Consider the following 17,376-nt stretch of genomic DNA (forward strand, 5'->3'; position numbering starts at 1 on the left):
GCAAAGTGTCCTTGGGCAAGACGCTGAACCCTTAAATGCTCCCGATGAGCAAGGTTGGGGCCTTGCATGGTCCTCCACCATATATGAATGTGTGTGTGATTGTAATGCACAATCTATGCGAAGCGCTTTGGATAAAAGCGCTGTGTATATATAAGCACAAATTTACCCTTTATTTGTCGAGCACATAATCATAATGTGCTTTATGTATTCAGAGTGGTAGCAGACCTGCCGTTTTCTTGGGAGTTTGTCCCATGGGTATAGGTGCATAAAACCTGCTTCCCCCCCACGTTTAACTTTGGTAAACCGTTTAAAAGTTTATAGACCAACGGTAGTATTTTAAAGTGTCTCGGTATTGTATTGTACTGTATGAATGTCAAATGTGACAAGTGACAGTGTTATTTAGTTATAGCCTGCCTGAGGGGTCTTTCTTTACCTGCTCTGTATGCCGTCACGCGTCCAGTCACTGGAATGTCCTCGCTAATGATTAAATGTCTTCCAAATCCCGACAGTTTTCTGAAAAACCCATGTTTCCGTGTCATTTCATGTCAAGGACGCCAAAAGTTATAATTGGCTGCCGACCCCCCCCCATCTGAAAATATGTTGTTCCAGGGAAACCCCACCCCCACCCCACCCCGAAGCAAATATTTGAGTTGAGCTTGTAGAACTGCTATTTTTCAATAGCTTAAAAGTATAACATCACGCTTAATAAAAACACCAAAAGGGGTTCTCGCCCGAAATGGGTGACGATAGACAGACCCATATAGAACACAGTCCTGTCTGTCCCGTCAGGAATCATACTGGAATCATCGAGGATTTAATTGTCAACCACCACCCATACTATACACACGTATATAGTACACAAGCGATATGAGACGACAATAAAACATAATACGATAAAGATAGCAGAGCTATAGTAATAAAGATAAAGCCTCGTGAGGAATGTCTACATGTCTGGGTATTCTTAGGGCACAATCATAATCAGGCAGCACCTGTCTGGTTTCCGGCTGGATACTCCCATGGGAGAACTCATTTTATTGTATGTGTTGGGTATAGGGGCTGTCACGATTACATATTTTAATTGACGATTTGATTGTCACACAGATAGTTTTCGATTAACGATTTTGGAAATTGCAACATTGTGAATGGAAATTACATTTCTGTTTGCCTTTTTTAGGCTTTGTGATAAATAAAGTGCTTTAATATTATATTTTTATATAAAGTGCAGCTATTCCAATTTCCAAGAATCTTTTGTAAATTTGATACGGAAATAGCTGATCTTCTGCTTTTTAATGTTTGATTTTTAATGTTTTACATGGACACGACTATATGACAATTAAGACAAAATTTAAAATAATTAAATTGCAATTAGAAGTAAGTAAGTAATATTGATTTAAAGATACTGTATATTTTGGGCTTTTTTTTGCCTTTATTGATAGAAGTGGGAGAGAGATGGGAGGGGAATGGGGATACACGCAGCAAAGGTCATCGGGAACTCGGACTCGAACCCGTGACATGCAGTCAGGCTGGATTACCAGCTTAGGTGCCCGGACCGCTAGGCCGGCATGGGCCGAATATATATATATATTCTTTGTATGTATGTATTTGGTTAAAATGGGTAGGGTTTAAAAAAATACCTTCATATATTTAAAATTAATTCAAAAATGGGGTTACCAGTGAAGGGCAAACTGCCTATTCACTGGGGACTATGCAAGGCAGAGGCGTCCACCCCCCTGAGTTCAAGTTAGACTAGACCGCATACCTAACCATGGTCCGAGACCATACTCTAAAACCCAATGGTAAACTGGATATAAAAAGGGACATTAATAAAACAACCTAAAACCATACAGGAGTAAAAGTTCACAGCAAGGCCTGGATACCATTTATTTATTTTACAGATAAATGAACAGAAAAGGGATAAAAATCAACTTCTTTCATTTAGACCAGTGGTTAAAATGGGTAGGGTTTAAAAAAAGGCAAGAGTTTGCTCTGGTGCACTGGCCTAAAAGTGGGTCCTTAAAACTGCTAAAACTTCTGAAATGTATGTATGTAGGTATGTATGTGTGTATGTATTTTAAAAGGGGAGGCTTTTTTGTAAAAATCCCTGCCCGCAATACCCGCAAAAAAATGAGTCCAAAATAGGGTTACCAGTGAAGGGCCAACTGCCTATTCACTGGAGACTATGCAAGGCAGAGGCGTCCACCCCCCTGAGTCCAAGTTTAAGCTAGACCGCATACCTAACATATGTATGTATGTATGTATGTATGTATGTATGCATGTATGCATGTATGTATGTATGTATGTAAGTAAGTAAGTATGCCACAGCGGAGTTCTGCCAGTGTCTCAAATTTCAGCCACATTGTGGCGTTGCTAGCGATAGTCAATACCTGACACTAAAACGCAATAAGAATGCTTTTACAGGAATGTCATTGTTTGCGTTACCAGAAACACTATATAGCAATCTACATTTGTTAAATACTTTTATTGTTACGTTTCATATACACTACTAGCACTCGCAAGTCGCAATAGCAAATATGACACTGCTGAACGCCCGCTCAACCTTCACTTCATAGTAATGGAAATATAGAACTTTGAGATGGGAAACCTGTCACTTTATAGCTGAAGTTTAGTCCACTCTCCCATAGCAGCATTAAATCGCCTCGCTGACATGTGTGTGGTGAAGAAGTATGTATTTTACACGGTGTTTGGTGTTTTAAGCATTATGTCATACTTTAGCTATTGAAAAATAGCAGATCTACAAGCCTGCAGATCTGCTATTTTGTTTGCGCAAATCTTTGAATATATATATTCTTTCAGAGTGAATGTTTTTAACTCAAATCTTTTGCTTCTGGGGGGTCCCTGCCTGGAACAACATATTTTCAGATGGGGGGGGTCTGCGGCAAATTACATATAATTGTTGGGGTCCTTGACATGAAATATTGAGATATATGACAGATAGAACTGTTTGTCAAATGAACCCCCAAACCAGCGATGTGATATTGTCCTTGGAAACACTACGGCTGCTTTTCTATAGGCACGGCAAGGCAGTGGCTCAGGGCTATTGAAAAATAGCAGATCTACAAGCTCATAGCGCGCCACCGAGTGGCGCGCTACGAGCTTGTAGGTCTGCTATTTTTGAAAAATCGAAGAGCGACTGACATAGAAGACATTTTTAGAATCTGATCTCAGGTCAGAATGAAAACTGTCACGATGTAGAATACATTTTTAGAATCTGATCTCAGGTCAGAATGGGTTAAAACGTGTGTGGTGAAGACCGTGAAGTATGTATTTTAATACATGCTGCTGTTCCTCAAACAAGGCTGTGAACACAAATATCCCTCCCGAGCAATAAAGTCTATAAGCTAATCGAGATGAGTTAGCCTACAGTAGAGAGAGAGAGAGAGAGAGAGAGTTTTGGTTCCTCAATATTGTCGCAGCAATATCAACAGAGGTGTTCGTTGAATCATAATCGACTGTATATTTGCCTGGGCGGATTTGTTTTTCCGGAGTTTATACTGCTCTCACTTGGTCACGAATTACTCAGACACATCACACCCGTCTTGTCAAACCATGTGACTTCCATTGGAAAATGGCCATTAAACACGGACAAGACACCGGACAGACACAAGACAAAGAGCCAATTAGCTCACATTGTGCCGTGAGCTTGTAGATTTGCTATTTTTGCTACCGGTGTTATTTAGCTGTTGGCAGTGTTGTCAAAATATTACTTTAACACTAATATACTACTTATTACTTATTACTTTTTATTACTCCCTGAGAAAAGTAACTAGTTACTTATTACTTTACTTACCGTATTACTTTTTTTTCTCTCGCCTCCAGTAATTGCATATTTTGTCCCCAAAAGTCTTACTTTAATTAGCTGTCCCCCCTCCCCTATTCTGCAGTGTTTATTTAACTCTAAAAAGTGTACTGTATAGTGTACACATGATGATGGGTCCATTTGTACACATTGATTAGAAGTAGATTTGTTCGACGTGGAATATAGCTTCTTCCCTATGCACAACTTGCAGCGGACAATAATGTTCATCTCGTCTCGATCGCGGACATACTCAAAATAATGCAAATACTTCCAAGTATTGAATGTTATAACGCTTGTTGTGCCGGTGTCTCTGTCTCCTCCACCTCCTCCATGCTTAGTTTGTTTACCTCTCTTCTCTTTAACAGTGCAGTCTAACGAGTTACACACACTAGTTTAGGTTGTTGGTCCGTGTTCCGGACGGTTTAAGGCCCGCCCTTCTGCATCCGATACTTCACACATACGTACCGACGAGTGTGCATCGTTTCCGTATCCGCTCTAGAGTCTAGATCTAGAGTGGATCAGCAGCCTGCAAAGCAACAACACCCCAACCCAGTCTACCATTATAAATAAACACTCAAACCCACAGTTCCACCAGGGCTCGTGAAAATAGTAATAATATTACTTTTGGAAAAAAAGTAAATGTAATATTATTACTCAAAATGTGAAAGTAACTAGTTAAGTTACATATTACTGGAAAAAAGTAATAATATTACTGAAAGTAGTATATTACTTAAGTTACTTGACAACACTGGCTGTTGGTTTTTTTCCCGCATACATGCCCAAAATTGTGACCCCGGGTTGAATGTGGTTAGCTGTGTCTGATCACTGACTACAAGTGGAAAGCTGGACGGTTTATTTAAGGTGTGTATAAGCCAGGGTATAAGGCAAGCTATAGGGCAGGACAGTTAGACGGATGAGTGTATAGACCGATTCCGTAGCGGGTCTCATGGTCGCAGCCTACGTATTTCCTGTAGGTGGACTCGACGTAGCTGCGGGGATAAAACCCTCACCAGGCGCACCTCTTCCACTACAGTGAACGGCAGAGTGACTGATGTTAGTTTGCCTCAAACTTTACTCCTTTACCTGCTTTTTTACTAACACTAACATTACAAAGATGCCCAGAACATCGAGATGAACCTGTGTAGTTTATGGCTGCTCCAACAGTAGTGGCAACATAAAAAATAAATAAAAACGGAATGTCAAAATATCCACCGTGGTGGCTGAGACCAGAGCCATTGAGTAATGGTTGAGACAAAGCAGTGAAGGGTCCTGAAAGATACATAATTTCAGTCTTACCCAATACCCAATCTTTCTGTTTTATGAACACAAGGCTGCTGTATTTTATACCTCATACTAAGCATTTAAAGTATGAGGTATAAAGTACAGCATGCCTTGTGTTAATAAAACAGAAATATTTGGTATTGGGTAAGACTGGCGTTATGTATCTTTCACTGCTTCATCTCAACCATTACTCAATGGCTCTGGTCTCCGCCACCGCGGTGGATATTAGACATTCATTTTTTTTATTTTTTTTATGTTGCCACTACTGTTGGAGCAGCCATAAACTACACAGGTTCATCTCGATGTTCTGGGCATCTTTGTAATGTTTGTGTTAGTAAAAAAGCAGGTGAAGGAGTAAAGTTTGAGGCAAACTAACATCAGTCACTGCCGTTCACTGTAGTGGAAGAGGTGCGCCTGGTGAGGGTTTTACCCCCGCAGCTACGTCGAGTCCGCCTACAGGAAATACGTAGGCTGCGACCATGAGACCCGCTACGGAATCGGTCTATAGGAGAGAGAGAGACAGTTTATTTATTTAAGGTGTGTAGGCCAGGGGAAAAGGGTAAGACAGTTAGACGGATGAGTGTAGGAGAGAGAGAGACAGTTTATTTATTTAACCCATTTCGACCTGATGCCGATTAAAAAAACAAAAGTGTTCTAAGTTCTCAGTGGTGCCCCACCTTTTTCATGTCAAGGACCCCCAGCATTATCTGTATTTGGCCGCCGACCCCCCATCTGAATATGTTGTTCCAGGGACCCCCCCCCCCCAGAAGCAAAGATTTGAGTTTGCTTGCTCTGAAAGAATATATTGTATATTCAAAGATTTGCGACACGTTTTCACGATTTAAAAAAAAATAGCAGAGCTACAAGCTCATAGTGCGGCACTCGGTGCCGTGCTATGAGCTTGTAGATCTGCTATTTTTCAATAGCTATAAGGGGTTCCCGTCCAGAATGTGTAGGCCAGGGTATAAGCTAGGGCACGACATTTAGACAGATGCGTGTAGGAGAGAGAGACACACAGTTTATTTATTTAAGGTGTGTGTAGGCCAGGGGAAAAGGGTAAGGCAGTTAGACAGATGAGTGTAGGAGAGAGAGACACAGAGAGACACACAGAACCAGAACTGGACCTCAGTCAGAACTCCTCCTGATCACATTCCTGGAGAGAGAGAGAGAGAGAGAGAGAGAGAGAGAGAGAGAGAGAGAGAGAGAGAGAGAGAGAGAGAGAGAGAGAGAGAGAGATTTGTGGGTGGGGGGGGAAGGATAGATAAATTTCTGTAGGAAGGGAGAGAGACAATGCATTGTTCATTTCATATTTATTTATTTCATTTCAGTTATGGTTTTACATGATTATATACATTTTACTTTGTACTTATTTTTTATATATTCCATACCAGAAAAGAAAAGGAGCAGGAAGAAGATAAATCTTATTTATACCTGCCCCTATCATTAAAAAAAGAACATCTAATTGATGCTGCTACCAACCATAAATTTTATATCACCGTGATTACATCAAATAAAACAAGAAAGAAAAACAACAAAGACAAAATAACCTATAGAGCAACAAACAAAACAACGCAGAGGGAACTAAATAACACTTATATCTAACCTTCTAATTCATATTTTATCATTTATTTTCCTGTCATTGTGGGAGAAGAGAGAGAGATGGAATGACAGAGAGAGGTGCTTGGAGGAGGAGTGGTGATGGAGAGACAGATAATGCACTGACTGTTCAGTTTTGAGGGTTGATGATGTTATTTGGGGTGGAGGATGAATGCTATGCTAAAGCCTGGTCCTGTGCTCTCCATGCTGGCACGATGCACCTGCATGACGGGGGCTAATTATAGCATCTGTGCTGAAGACCTGAATGAACTGAAATTGACGCAGATCATGAGACTGCTACTATACAAGTTTATTTGAAGAATATGTGAATTTTCAGGTCACGTTTATTCATAGAAATTATAGTTGTTTACATTGTGTCTTTGTGTTCACTCATTAATTGTAGGTAAAAAAATGTTATGCTTAGCTGTGATTGCACCATAGCAGTTTGGGGAGAGGCTTAGCTATAGGTCAATTGAAGTCTGTTTACATCCAGTTATATGTTTTTTTTTTCTCTTGGTGTTTCAGTGTTCCCTGCATGAACAGAATTTGGTCTAAGCTGCCCATCGCCACTGGAGGGTGCTGTTGCCACACCAATCAATGGTCCCTGAGTCTGTTATTCACATGGTACTGTATAATTATATATGAGTCTCATGCACTACTCTGATTTATTTGACATTCTTTTACAAACAAACTGGCCATTTACCCATTTAGACCTGAGCTCGATTCTACAGAATGTCTTCTAAATCCTGAAAAACCCATGTTTCTATGTCAGTGGTTCTCAACCTAGGAGCCCCAGAATTATCTGTAATTGGCCACCGACCCCACCTCAAAATATGTTGTTCCAGGGACCCCCCCCCCAGAAGCAAAGATTTGAGTTAAAAACATTTGTTGTGAAAGACTATAAATTCAAAGAATTGTGCCACATTTTCACGATTTTTCAAGCTATGAGCTTGTGTATATAATATATATATATATATATATATATATATACAAGCTCATATATATATATATATATATATATATGATTCTTGGGGGTGCATGAATAAGACAAACATTAACTTATTATTATATATTAAATTATTTATTTATATAAATATATATAAATAAATAAATAATTTAATATATAATAATAATTGAATGTTTGTCTTATTCATGCACCCCCAAAAACCAGCAAGCTCCCAAAAATCAACCGGCCCGCTAACAAATCTGCATGCACCCCCCACCCCTGTGACGTCATGTGGCAGCCAAGTCTAAGGACATTTTCACTTTGCTTTAAGCATTCCCCCTCTGTGATGTACAAAAGCAACACACAAGTGATATTGATACTGATATTGTTGTCCAGATAAGGACCAATATGTAAATATCTAAAGTTGGCCTTTTCTCTTGGCTTATCTATAACAAATAATCTGTGTTTACTGTATATATTGTATGCATGTATGTAATTAAACATTAATGTAATAATAGAATAGAAGCTGTCTCTATGTACTCATCTATGGAAGCATAAAGCTGCCATAATTCAAATGAAATGGCAAATACAAAAAGTCAATTGAAATAAGAGAAATGCTTTTTCATTTTAAGGTCGTTAACGCTTTTTTCCCAGTCAAAAATAAATATAAAAGCATTCACATTTCATCTCCAGGTGTGCTCATTCTATGACAGAAATAAAATGACAAATAAAATATCATTAGATTTTACATTTTCAAAAAATGGTCAGCTAATTAGTGGACAATAATAAAATGCAAATGCAATTTTTGAAAATGAAAATGAAAAAAGAGAAATGCTTTTTAATCTTCAGGTCATTAATGCGTTTTTTGAGAGAACATTTATTAAAACAATGCAATGGTATTCACATTTCATCTCCAGGTGTGCTCATTCTATGACAGAAATAAAATGACAAATAAAATATCATTAGATTTTACATTTTCAAAAAATTGTCAGCTAATTAGTGGACAATAATAAAATGCAAATGCAATTTTTGAAAATGAAAATGAAAAAAGAGAAATGCTTTTTAATCTTCAGGTCATTAATGCGTTTTTTGAGACAACATTTATTAAAACAATGCAATGGTATTTACATTTCATCTCCAGGTGTGCTCATTCTATGACAGAATAAAAACGACAATGCTTCCATACCCGTCCTCCATTGGGGGTCTCTCTCTCTCTCTTAGGCAGCGGTGGCCGAACGGTTTGCAGAGCGGTCTTGATATCGGAAAGTCGCTAGTTCGTATCCCCGGACCGGCACGTTAAAATTACCACCGCTGAAGTGCCCTTGGACAAGGCATTGAACCTCTACCATGAAATGTTCTATGAGCAGGGCCTGGCTGTAAACCAGTTCTTGAGCTTATAGTCCAGTTACCCTGGGTAAACATAGTACCTTTCCTTTCCTTTCCTTTTTCTCCCTGTCTTCCAGATGACCTCCCCTCCGGCCCCCCCCACCGCCGCCTCCTCCCCCCCCGTCGCCCCGTCGTCGGGGGGGCGGTGCCCCGCGCCTCCTCCCTGCTCCCCCTGCCCTTCTCCCACTCCCTCCCCTCCTCCTCCTTCCCCCCTCCCCTGGCCCCTCCTCCTCCACCTCCACCAGCCCTCCTCCTCCTCCAATTCACTGGCGTCCATGTCCCGGGGGGCCGGGCTCCTCCCCCAGCAGCGGAGACACAGCTGGCAGCCCCAGCAGACTGCCGCCGCTGCTCTCTGGACCCCGCAGTACCAGCAGCGCAGGTAAGGGCGGCGACAGAGAGTGAGATTACTATAGCCATGTAGGGCCAGTGGTACCCCATTTAGGCCTGACGTCGAAATTAAAAAAAATGTCTCCCAAATCATGACAGTTTTCTGACAGTGTTTCTATATCCGTGGTGCTCAATATTTCATGTCAAGGACCCTAAAAATTATATGTAAGTGGCCGCTGACCGCCTTCTGAAAATATGTTGTTCCAGGGACCCCCCAGAAGCAAAGATTTGAGTTAAAAAGTTTGCTCTGAAAGAATATATATTCAAAGATTTGTGCCACATTTTCACGATAAAAAAAAAAAATAGCAGACCTACAAGCTCGTAGTGCCTACAAGCACTGAGTGCCGCGCTATTGCCCGAGTTCCGTGGTGGGAGTTCTGCTCTGGTTTTGGTGAAATATTAAGTAATTCCAGTCATTTTGTGGGGGGTACAGGGGGCCATGCATTCAAAGTAAATTAATCCACAAAACGTCATTTGTATTGTTGTGTCCATATCACTACGCCCAAAAAATAGTTGTGATCGAGGGGTCAAAGTTGATTTAAAGTTGCGCTAATATTTTAGAAATAGGTCAACAATACAAATGACGCTAGTATTTTCCTGCCGTCCCCCCGTCCTGTTCCCGCGGCCATCTTGGAAACTATAAACACAGTATGTTTTCTCTCCTCTTCCTCCAGTGTCAGCCTGGAGGGCCTGGATCCGCAGGAGTTTGAGCGCCTCCTGCTTGGCGCTCTGAGCTCCCGCTCCTCCTCCTGCTCCTCCTCCTCCTCCTCCGTCCAGAGTGGGCGGGACCCACGGCGCACGCCAATCACGTCCTACGGACAGCTGTTCCCGTTCCCACTGCTGTCTTTCGCCGAGGAGGAGGCGGGACTCGACGAGGCCGAACCCTACTCTCCACCGGAGGTTGGGTTGTCTGAGGCCAGTGTTGTTTTTGGCAGCAGATTTAGATTTTCAGTTTTAGTCGTAGTAGTCTCTTGAACAGTTTTAATCCATTTTGACCTGAGATCAGATTCTAAAATTGTCTTCTACATCCTGACAGTTTTCTGAAAAAGCCATGTTTCTACGTCAGTCGTTCTTCGATTTTTCAAAATTTTTCACTTTTCACTTTCACAAAATAGCAGATCTACTCCATTTTCAGCATGCAGCTAATTCATTGTAAAATGAAAATTATACTGGATCTCTCGTCCACTAGTTTTGTGAAATTATATGAACCCAGCATGCGATGTCCGTGAAATGTTGCACGCACATTACTGAAATGTCACTCTTTTCTTTTTTTGGATCTATTATAGCGCCACCAGGAGGCCAAGATAACCTATACCTGACCTGGCGGAGGGAGACCTGTGCTTTTTTCTAGTTGGATTTCAAATGTTTTGTCAGTCATGTCGTGTGAGATACTGTCCGTCCGTCCGTCCGTCCGTCCGTCCGTCCGCAACATTTGAGACATGAATGAACATGAAGGCTTTTCACTTTATATTGTAATAATGACATTAAGTTCTACAATGTCAACACTGTGACGTCATGTTTAGACATGTCAGCGTATCCGTCAGCTGCCATACATTAACGCACGCACGCACGCACGCACACACACACACACACACACACGCAGTACCCCCATGCCTCCCTCCCTCCCTCCCTCCCTCACACTGGCTCCGTTGTGTGTTTGTCAGCTGCAGGGCTGGTGGAGACCCCCGGGTGGTGCCAGCCACGACGGCCTCGCCCCGCACGCACGCACACACGCAGCACACAGCGCTGCCACCGGGCAGCAGCAGCACCCGTACCCACAGCCGCCGCAGAGCTCCCAGTTCTTCCAGTTCTCCCAGTTCTCCCAGTACGGTCCGTCGTACAGGCCTTGCCAACGCTCCCACTCCACGGCATCCTGTCGCCACGGTACGTCTGTGTGTGTGTGTGTGTGTGTGTGTGTGTGTGTGTGTGTGCAGGCACGCGCGTGCATGTTTGACTATGGATTTATTCGTCTTCATGTCTTGGTTTGTATGTACTGTATGTGTTCTGATTTGCATTTCAACGTGTGTCAGTTGTGTGTGAATTTGTTTATTTGTTATACAGTATAGCAACGTTTGTCAACCTTTTTCAAGTCCAGTCCCGTTATTTATTCGTGGCGTTTGAGCCCCAGACCACCATTTGGTGACATTCAGCCTCATGGACTTAGAATATTGTGTTGGATAATATTGTGTCCTCAATTCCATGCTGTGTTGATGTGGTACCACGGGAGAGATAACAGGGAAAACGTTGATCAAAATAACAATAATCTTCTACATTCTCTTATTGTTTAGACTTCTTCTGAATGATGTAACGCAGATGTTTGACAATAATAATGTAGCTCTTGAAGTGAAGCTAAAGTGGTTAATGTAGCCTATATGCTTTCTATAATAATTCAAATCTACAAAATAACTAGTAACTAAAACTGTCACATAAATGACAGTTAACCCATTCTGACCTGAGATCAGATTCTAAAAATGTCTTCTACATCCTGACAGTTTTCTGAAAAAGCCATGTTTCTGTGTCAGCCGTTCTTCGATTTTTCAAAAATAGTAGACCTAAAAAGCTAGCTTGTAGATCTGCTTGTAGATCTGCTATGACACCAAAAGGGGTCCCCGCCCAAAATGGGTTAAGTTAAAGATCTAATAAGGGTCCATTTGGCTACCATCATTTAGTCGAGGACCACCTGGAACTTCACTGGGACTGATTCGTACTTGGCTGTCGCTCCCTGAAGCTGTGAGCTTGTAGATCCAGAGATTAAAATAGCGTGCAATTTGAATCCCAAAACGCAGTTTATAGTTAATAGAACGACGACCTCTGCATCCACAGGATGCACTACTGTACTGCTGCTGTACTGTTTTTATTTATTTATTTATTGTTTCCCCTAGGGTAGGTACCCTCACATGTTCTCCCAGTGTCCCCTAGGGTATAGGTACCCTCACATGTTCTCCCTGTGTCCCCTAGGGTAGTAGGTACCCTCACATGTTCTCCCCGTGTCCCCTAGGGTAGTAGGTACCCTCACATGTTCTCCCCGTGTCCCCTAGGGTTGTATAGGTACCCTCACAAAAAACATGCCGTAATCCTGGTCTCTAAACTGCCTCCCCCTGGCCAGCCAGCCTTGCCATGTGGTTATCGTTGTCACGTCCGTCCGTCCGTCCGTCAGGTCGGTGTGTGAATGCACCTTTTCGTTGCCGAGGCGTTTCTCCTCGCTAATGGCCTTACTGTACATGTTTTGAAGTCCAAGTTTGTCAGCTGCCTGTTCTGGTCTCAGTGTCTTGTCTGATGTCATGTGTGTGTGCGCGCGTGCGTGTGCGTGTGCGTGCGTGTGCGTGTGTGTGTGTGCGTGTGTGTGTGTGTGTGTGTGTGCGTGTGCGTGTGTGTGTGTGTGTGTGTGTGCGCGCGCGTGTGCATGTGTGTGTCTGTTTCTCTGTGTCTGTTTCTCAGATCATGTGATGTCATGGTGTGTGACACTCTGAAAGCGCTCTCCCAGCATGTCCCTTTAGTAGCCTCACTCTGTGTGTGTGTGTGTGTGTGTGTGTGTGTGTGTGTGTGTGTGTGTGTGTGTGTGTGTGTGTGTGACTGTGTGTGTGTGTGTGTGTGTGTGTGTGTGTGTGTGTGTGCACGCGCATATAGCTTCCTTCCTGTATTTGTTCTCAGTAGTTGGCTCGTCCCCCTCAGTAAGGTCAGGGTTCTCATGCTCTCTCTCTCTCTCTCTCTCTCTCTCAGTTCTCCTCTGCATCTCCGCTTCTCTCAGCCGTTCGTCTTTGCAAGTTTTATTTCCTCGTTGCTTTGCTAACTGGAGAGAGCAGTCAACATTTTAACTTCTTAGACAGACAGTAGGACAGCTGAGAGGGAGACAGTGTAGGAGAGACAGACAGTAGGACAGCTGAGAGGGAGACAGTGTAGGAGAGACAGACAGTAGGACAGCTGAGAGGGAGACAGTGTAGGAGAGACAGACAGTAGGACAGCTGAGAGGGAGACAGTGTAGGAGAGACAGACAGTAGGACAGCTGAGAGGGAGACAGTGTGTAGGAGAGACAGACAGTAGGACAGCTGAGAGGGAGACAGTGTATAGGAGAGACAGACAGTAGGACAGCTGAGAGGGAGACAGTGTAGGAGAGACAGACAGTAGGACAGCTGAGAGGGAGACAGTGTAGGAGAGACAGACAGTAGGACAGCTGAGAGGGAGACAGTGTGTAGGAGAGACAGACAGTAGGACAGCTGAGAGGGAGACAGTGTATAGGAGAGACAGACAGTAGGACAGCTGAGAGGGAGACAGTGTAGGAGAGACAGACAGTAGGACAGCTGAGAGGGAGACAGTGTAGGAGAGGCAGACGGTAGGATAACTGAGAGACAGACAGTTGATGGAATCTGCTTCTAGACCAGCATAAGGGATGTATCAACGGAAGTTGAAGGTCTCATCTACTCTCGCCGTCTGACCCAGGTGCTGTTCTCCTGTCTGAGCCTGTATCTGTGTAGCTAAAGCTTCGGTCAGTCCCAGAAATTACCAATTAATTATTATTCTGATTTGTGTATTTCCATGTATTTAGTTGTTTATTGTGGTTATTGCTCCGACTGTGCAGTGACAAGTTCAGAGACGACTTGCTCAGGGGAACTTCAGTAATCGGGGATTGGACCCGGCATCTTCTTTAGCAATGTAGACAAACTGGTGTGTGTGTGCGTGCGTGTGTGTCTGTGTGCGTGCGTGCGTGCGTGCTAGTGCTGCACAATGAATCGACAAAAGATGGCGATCTAGAAACAGACACCTACAGTACTCATTTCTACATTTGTAGCAAGAATCGTGCAGCACTATAGCTGTCTGACGGTCCAATTCATTTGAGTTACTCTTGTGTTTTGGCTACTGTTTAAAAGCTACAGTATGGCTCCAGGTGCCACATTTTTAATGTTCAGCGACTATACAGACTCGAGACTAATAACATTTTCTGTCACATTTCTGATGCTATATTTCTCATGTATGGATGTGAATGTTCCGACGGTCATACTGTTACAGTGTGATGATGTGTGTTTAGTTCTGCAGAGATCAGAGTCGACCCAGTGAAGCCGAGAGGGAGTTATACGACATCACATGTTTCATGTAGCGAGCCGTGCTTCGTAGCGTCGCTTTACTGTGGAGGGCAGAAATAATCTCCTATCTCTATTTGATTTTTCAAAAAATAGCAGACCTACAAGCTCGTAGCGCGCCACTCGGTGGCGCGCTACGAGCTTGTAGATCTGCTATTTTTCAATAGCTAAAGCATAGCATAATGCTGACACCAAAATGGTGTTGACATTAACCTTTTGAGGCGCTTGTCCTTCGGACAAGTATACATTTCCCGATCACTTTGTCTGGGCACAAAAGTCACTAACATGGCTCTAATGGCTCACAGTTCAGACAGCAGCTCTGATTGAAGCCAGGAGGAGCATGTTGCATGGTGTACTTGCTGTATTTTTATTTTCTATTTGCATATTTCGTTTTTCGCTGCACATACTGTACTGCCATGTGGGTCCCCTTCTTTGTCTGGTCACACACAACAGCCAGGCGGATGATTTTAATTTGATGGGGCTGATGTTTAGCTTTTTCGAGTGAAACTGGCTGTTGTGACTTATTGCTTTGTGCTATCAAGATTGCTTTTTGCTTCTTCTTTTTTTTTTACTCGCTCTCTCTCTCTCTCTGTCTCTCTCTGTCTCTCTCTCTCTGTCTCTCTCTCTCTCTCTCTCTCTCTCTCTCTCTCTCTCTCTCTCTCTCTCTCTCTCTCCCCCAGGTTCCTGGTTAAGTTCAGGAGGTGACAACCTGAGGTGAGTGTTGTGTTGTCTTTTGTCTGTTTGCATAAATGAAGCACAGGAGAGTATAATTCAGTTCAATAACACCCGGGTTCTGCTGTAAGAGGATTTGAAACGCCAGAAAGACATAATATTGGCTCCATGTGTCTGGACTCTGGAGGTGATATAAATGTCATCTGGAGGAAGTGGGCCATGAGAGACGGATAACAACTTCCCCTTCTCCCAAACCCCACTTCCCAGTGTCGATTCCGTCGACTAAAACTAAGCTATGATGACTAAAACTAAGACGAAAAATGTCCGTCGACTACCGGTACCTTTTTCCACTGACGAAGCTATGATGACTCAAACTAGGACTAAATATAATGACAATTTCGTCAACAAATAAAAACTAGACAAAAATGTTAGGAAGGGACTAGTGGACAAGATCCATTATTAGTCATTTTACACTTGGTTGCATGCTGAAAATAGCCGATCTACAAGCTCACAACGCGTCACAACGCGACATGTTGTGAGCTTGTAGATCGGCTATTTTCAGTAAGTGTAAAATCAGCCATTACGGCGGCATCAAGGCCCGCCAAAACACCTTTTGTCTAAAATCTTATTTAGTCGACGAAAACTTCGACTTAACACTAAAACATGCCAGGTGACTAAAATCAGAATTTGCTGCCAAAAACAAGACTGCACCACTTCCTCTCTTTGCTCTCCTCACATCCATACCTCCAAATGAGTTATTTAGGTAGTAGGCCTACACACACACACACACACACACACACACACACACACACACACACACACACACACACACACACACACACACACACACACACACACACACACACACACACACAAGCGTTGCTCCATAGAACTTCCCGCACTAACGGGGGTTTCATGTTTTTTAACTGACTTTAGCTGTCATTCTGGAAGTGTCGGCACGCAAAACAAAAGACTGCATCCTTTGAAACTGAATATCCCACCCACGCATGCATGACCTACAAGCTCATAGCGCGGTGCCGCGCTATGAGCTTGTAGATCTGCTATTTTTCAATTGCTAAAGTATAACATAATGCTTAAAACACCAACAGGAGTCCCCTCCCAGAATGGGATTAACCCATTTTGACCTGAGATCAGATTCTAAAAATGTCTTCTACATCCTGACAGTGTTCTGAAAAAGCCATGTTTCTATGTCAGTCGTTCTTTGATTTTTCAAAAATAGCAGACCTACAAGCTCGTAGCGCGCCACTCGGTGGCTTGTATGAGCTTGTAGATCTGCTATTTTTCAACATCAAAAGGGGGGCCCAAAATGGGATTAAGTAGATTCTGACGCTGATTGTCTCCTTCCCTCTCTCTGTCCTCAGTGTGGATCTGATTGTCTCTCTCTCTGTCCTCAGTGTGGATCTGATCGTCTCTCTCTCTGTCCTCAGTGTGGATGTGGATCTGATCGTCTCTCTCTCTGTCCTCAGTGTGGATGTGGATCTGATCGTCTCTCTCTCTGTCCTCAGTGTGGATGTGGATCTGATCGTCTCTCTCTCTGTCCTCAGTGTGGATCTGATCGTCTCTCTCTCTGTCCTCAGTGTGGATCTGATCGTCTCTCTCTCTCTCTGTCCTCAGTGTGGATCTGATCGTCTCTCTCTCTGTCCTCAGTGTGGATCTGATCGTCTCTCTCTCTCTGTCCTCAGTGTGGATCTGATCGTCTCTCTCTCTGTCCTCAGTGTGGATCTGATCGTCTCTCTCTCTGTCCTCAGTGTGGATCTGATCGTCTCTCTCTGTCCTCAGTGTGGATCTGATCGTCTCTCTCTGTCCTCAGTGTGGATGTGGATCTGATTGTCTCTCTCTCTCTGTCCTCAGTGTGGATGTGGATCTGATCGTCTCTCTCTCTCTGTCCTCAGTGTGGATCTGATCGTCTCTCTCTGTCCTCAGTGTGGATCTGATCGTCTCTCTCTGTCCTCAGTGTGGATCTGATCGTCTCTCTCTGTCCTCAGTGTGGATCTGATCGTCTCTCTCTGTCCTCAGTGTGGATGTGGATCTGATTGTCTCTCTCTCTCTGTCCTCAGTGTGGATGTGATCGTCTCTCTCTGTCCTCAGTGTGGATGTGATCGTCTCTCTCTGTCCTCAGTGTGGATCTGATCGTCTCTCTCTGTCCTCAGTGTGGATCTGATCGTCTCTCTCTGTCCTCAGTGTGGATCTGATCG

General features: G+C 43.3%; 1 protein-coding gene across 1 annotated transcript in view; it reads left to right on the top strand.

The window, feature by feature from the left end:
• Positions 1-9,301: 9,301 nt before the first annotated feature.
• LOC310855982 (rho guanine nucleotide exchange factor 2-like) overlaps positions 9,302-17,376 on the top strand; it is a gene marked incomplete at its 5' end in the record, with an annotated part of 88,136 nt that continues 80,061 nt past the window's right edge. The window contains 3 exons of the mRNA XM_083761198.1: positions 9,302-9,405; positions 10,088-10,313; positions 11,078-11,297. Coding sequence (XP_083617324.1) covers positions 9,302-9,405; positions 10,088-10,313; positions 11,078-11,297 — 550 coding nt within the window. The remainder of the gene's footprint in view (positions 9,406-10,087; positions 10,314-11,077; positions 11,298-17,376) is intronic.

The sequence above is a fragment of the Protomyctophum parallelum genome, assembly GCF_964188405.1.
Source record: "Protomyctophum parallelum genome assembly, chromosome: 3".
In the NCBI taxonomy this organism is placed as follows: Eukaryota; Metazoa; Chordata; class Actinopteri; order Myctophiformes; family Myctophidae; genus Protomyctophum; species Protomyctophum parallelum.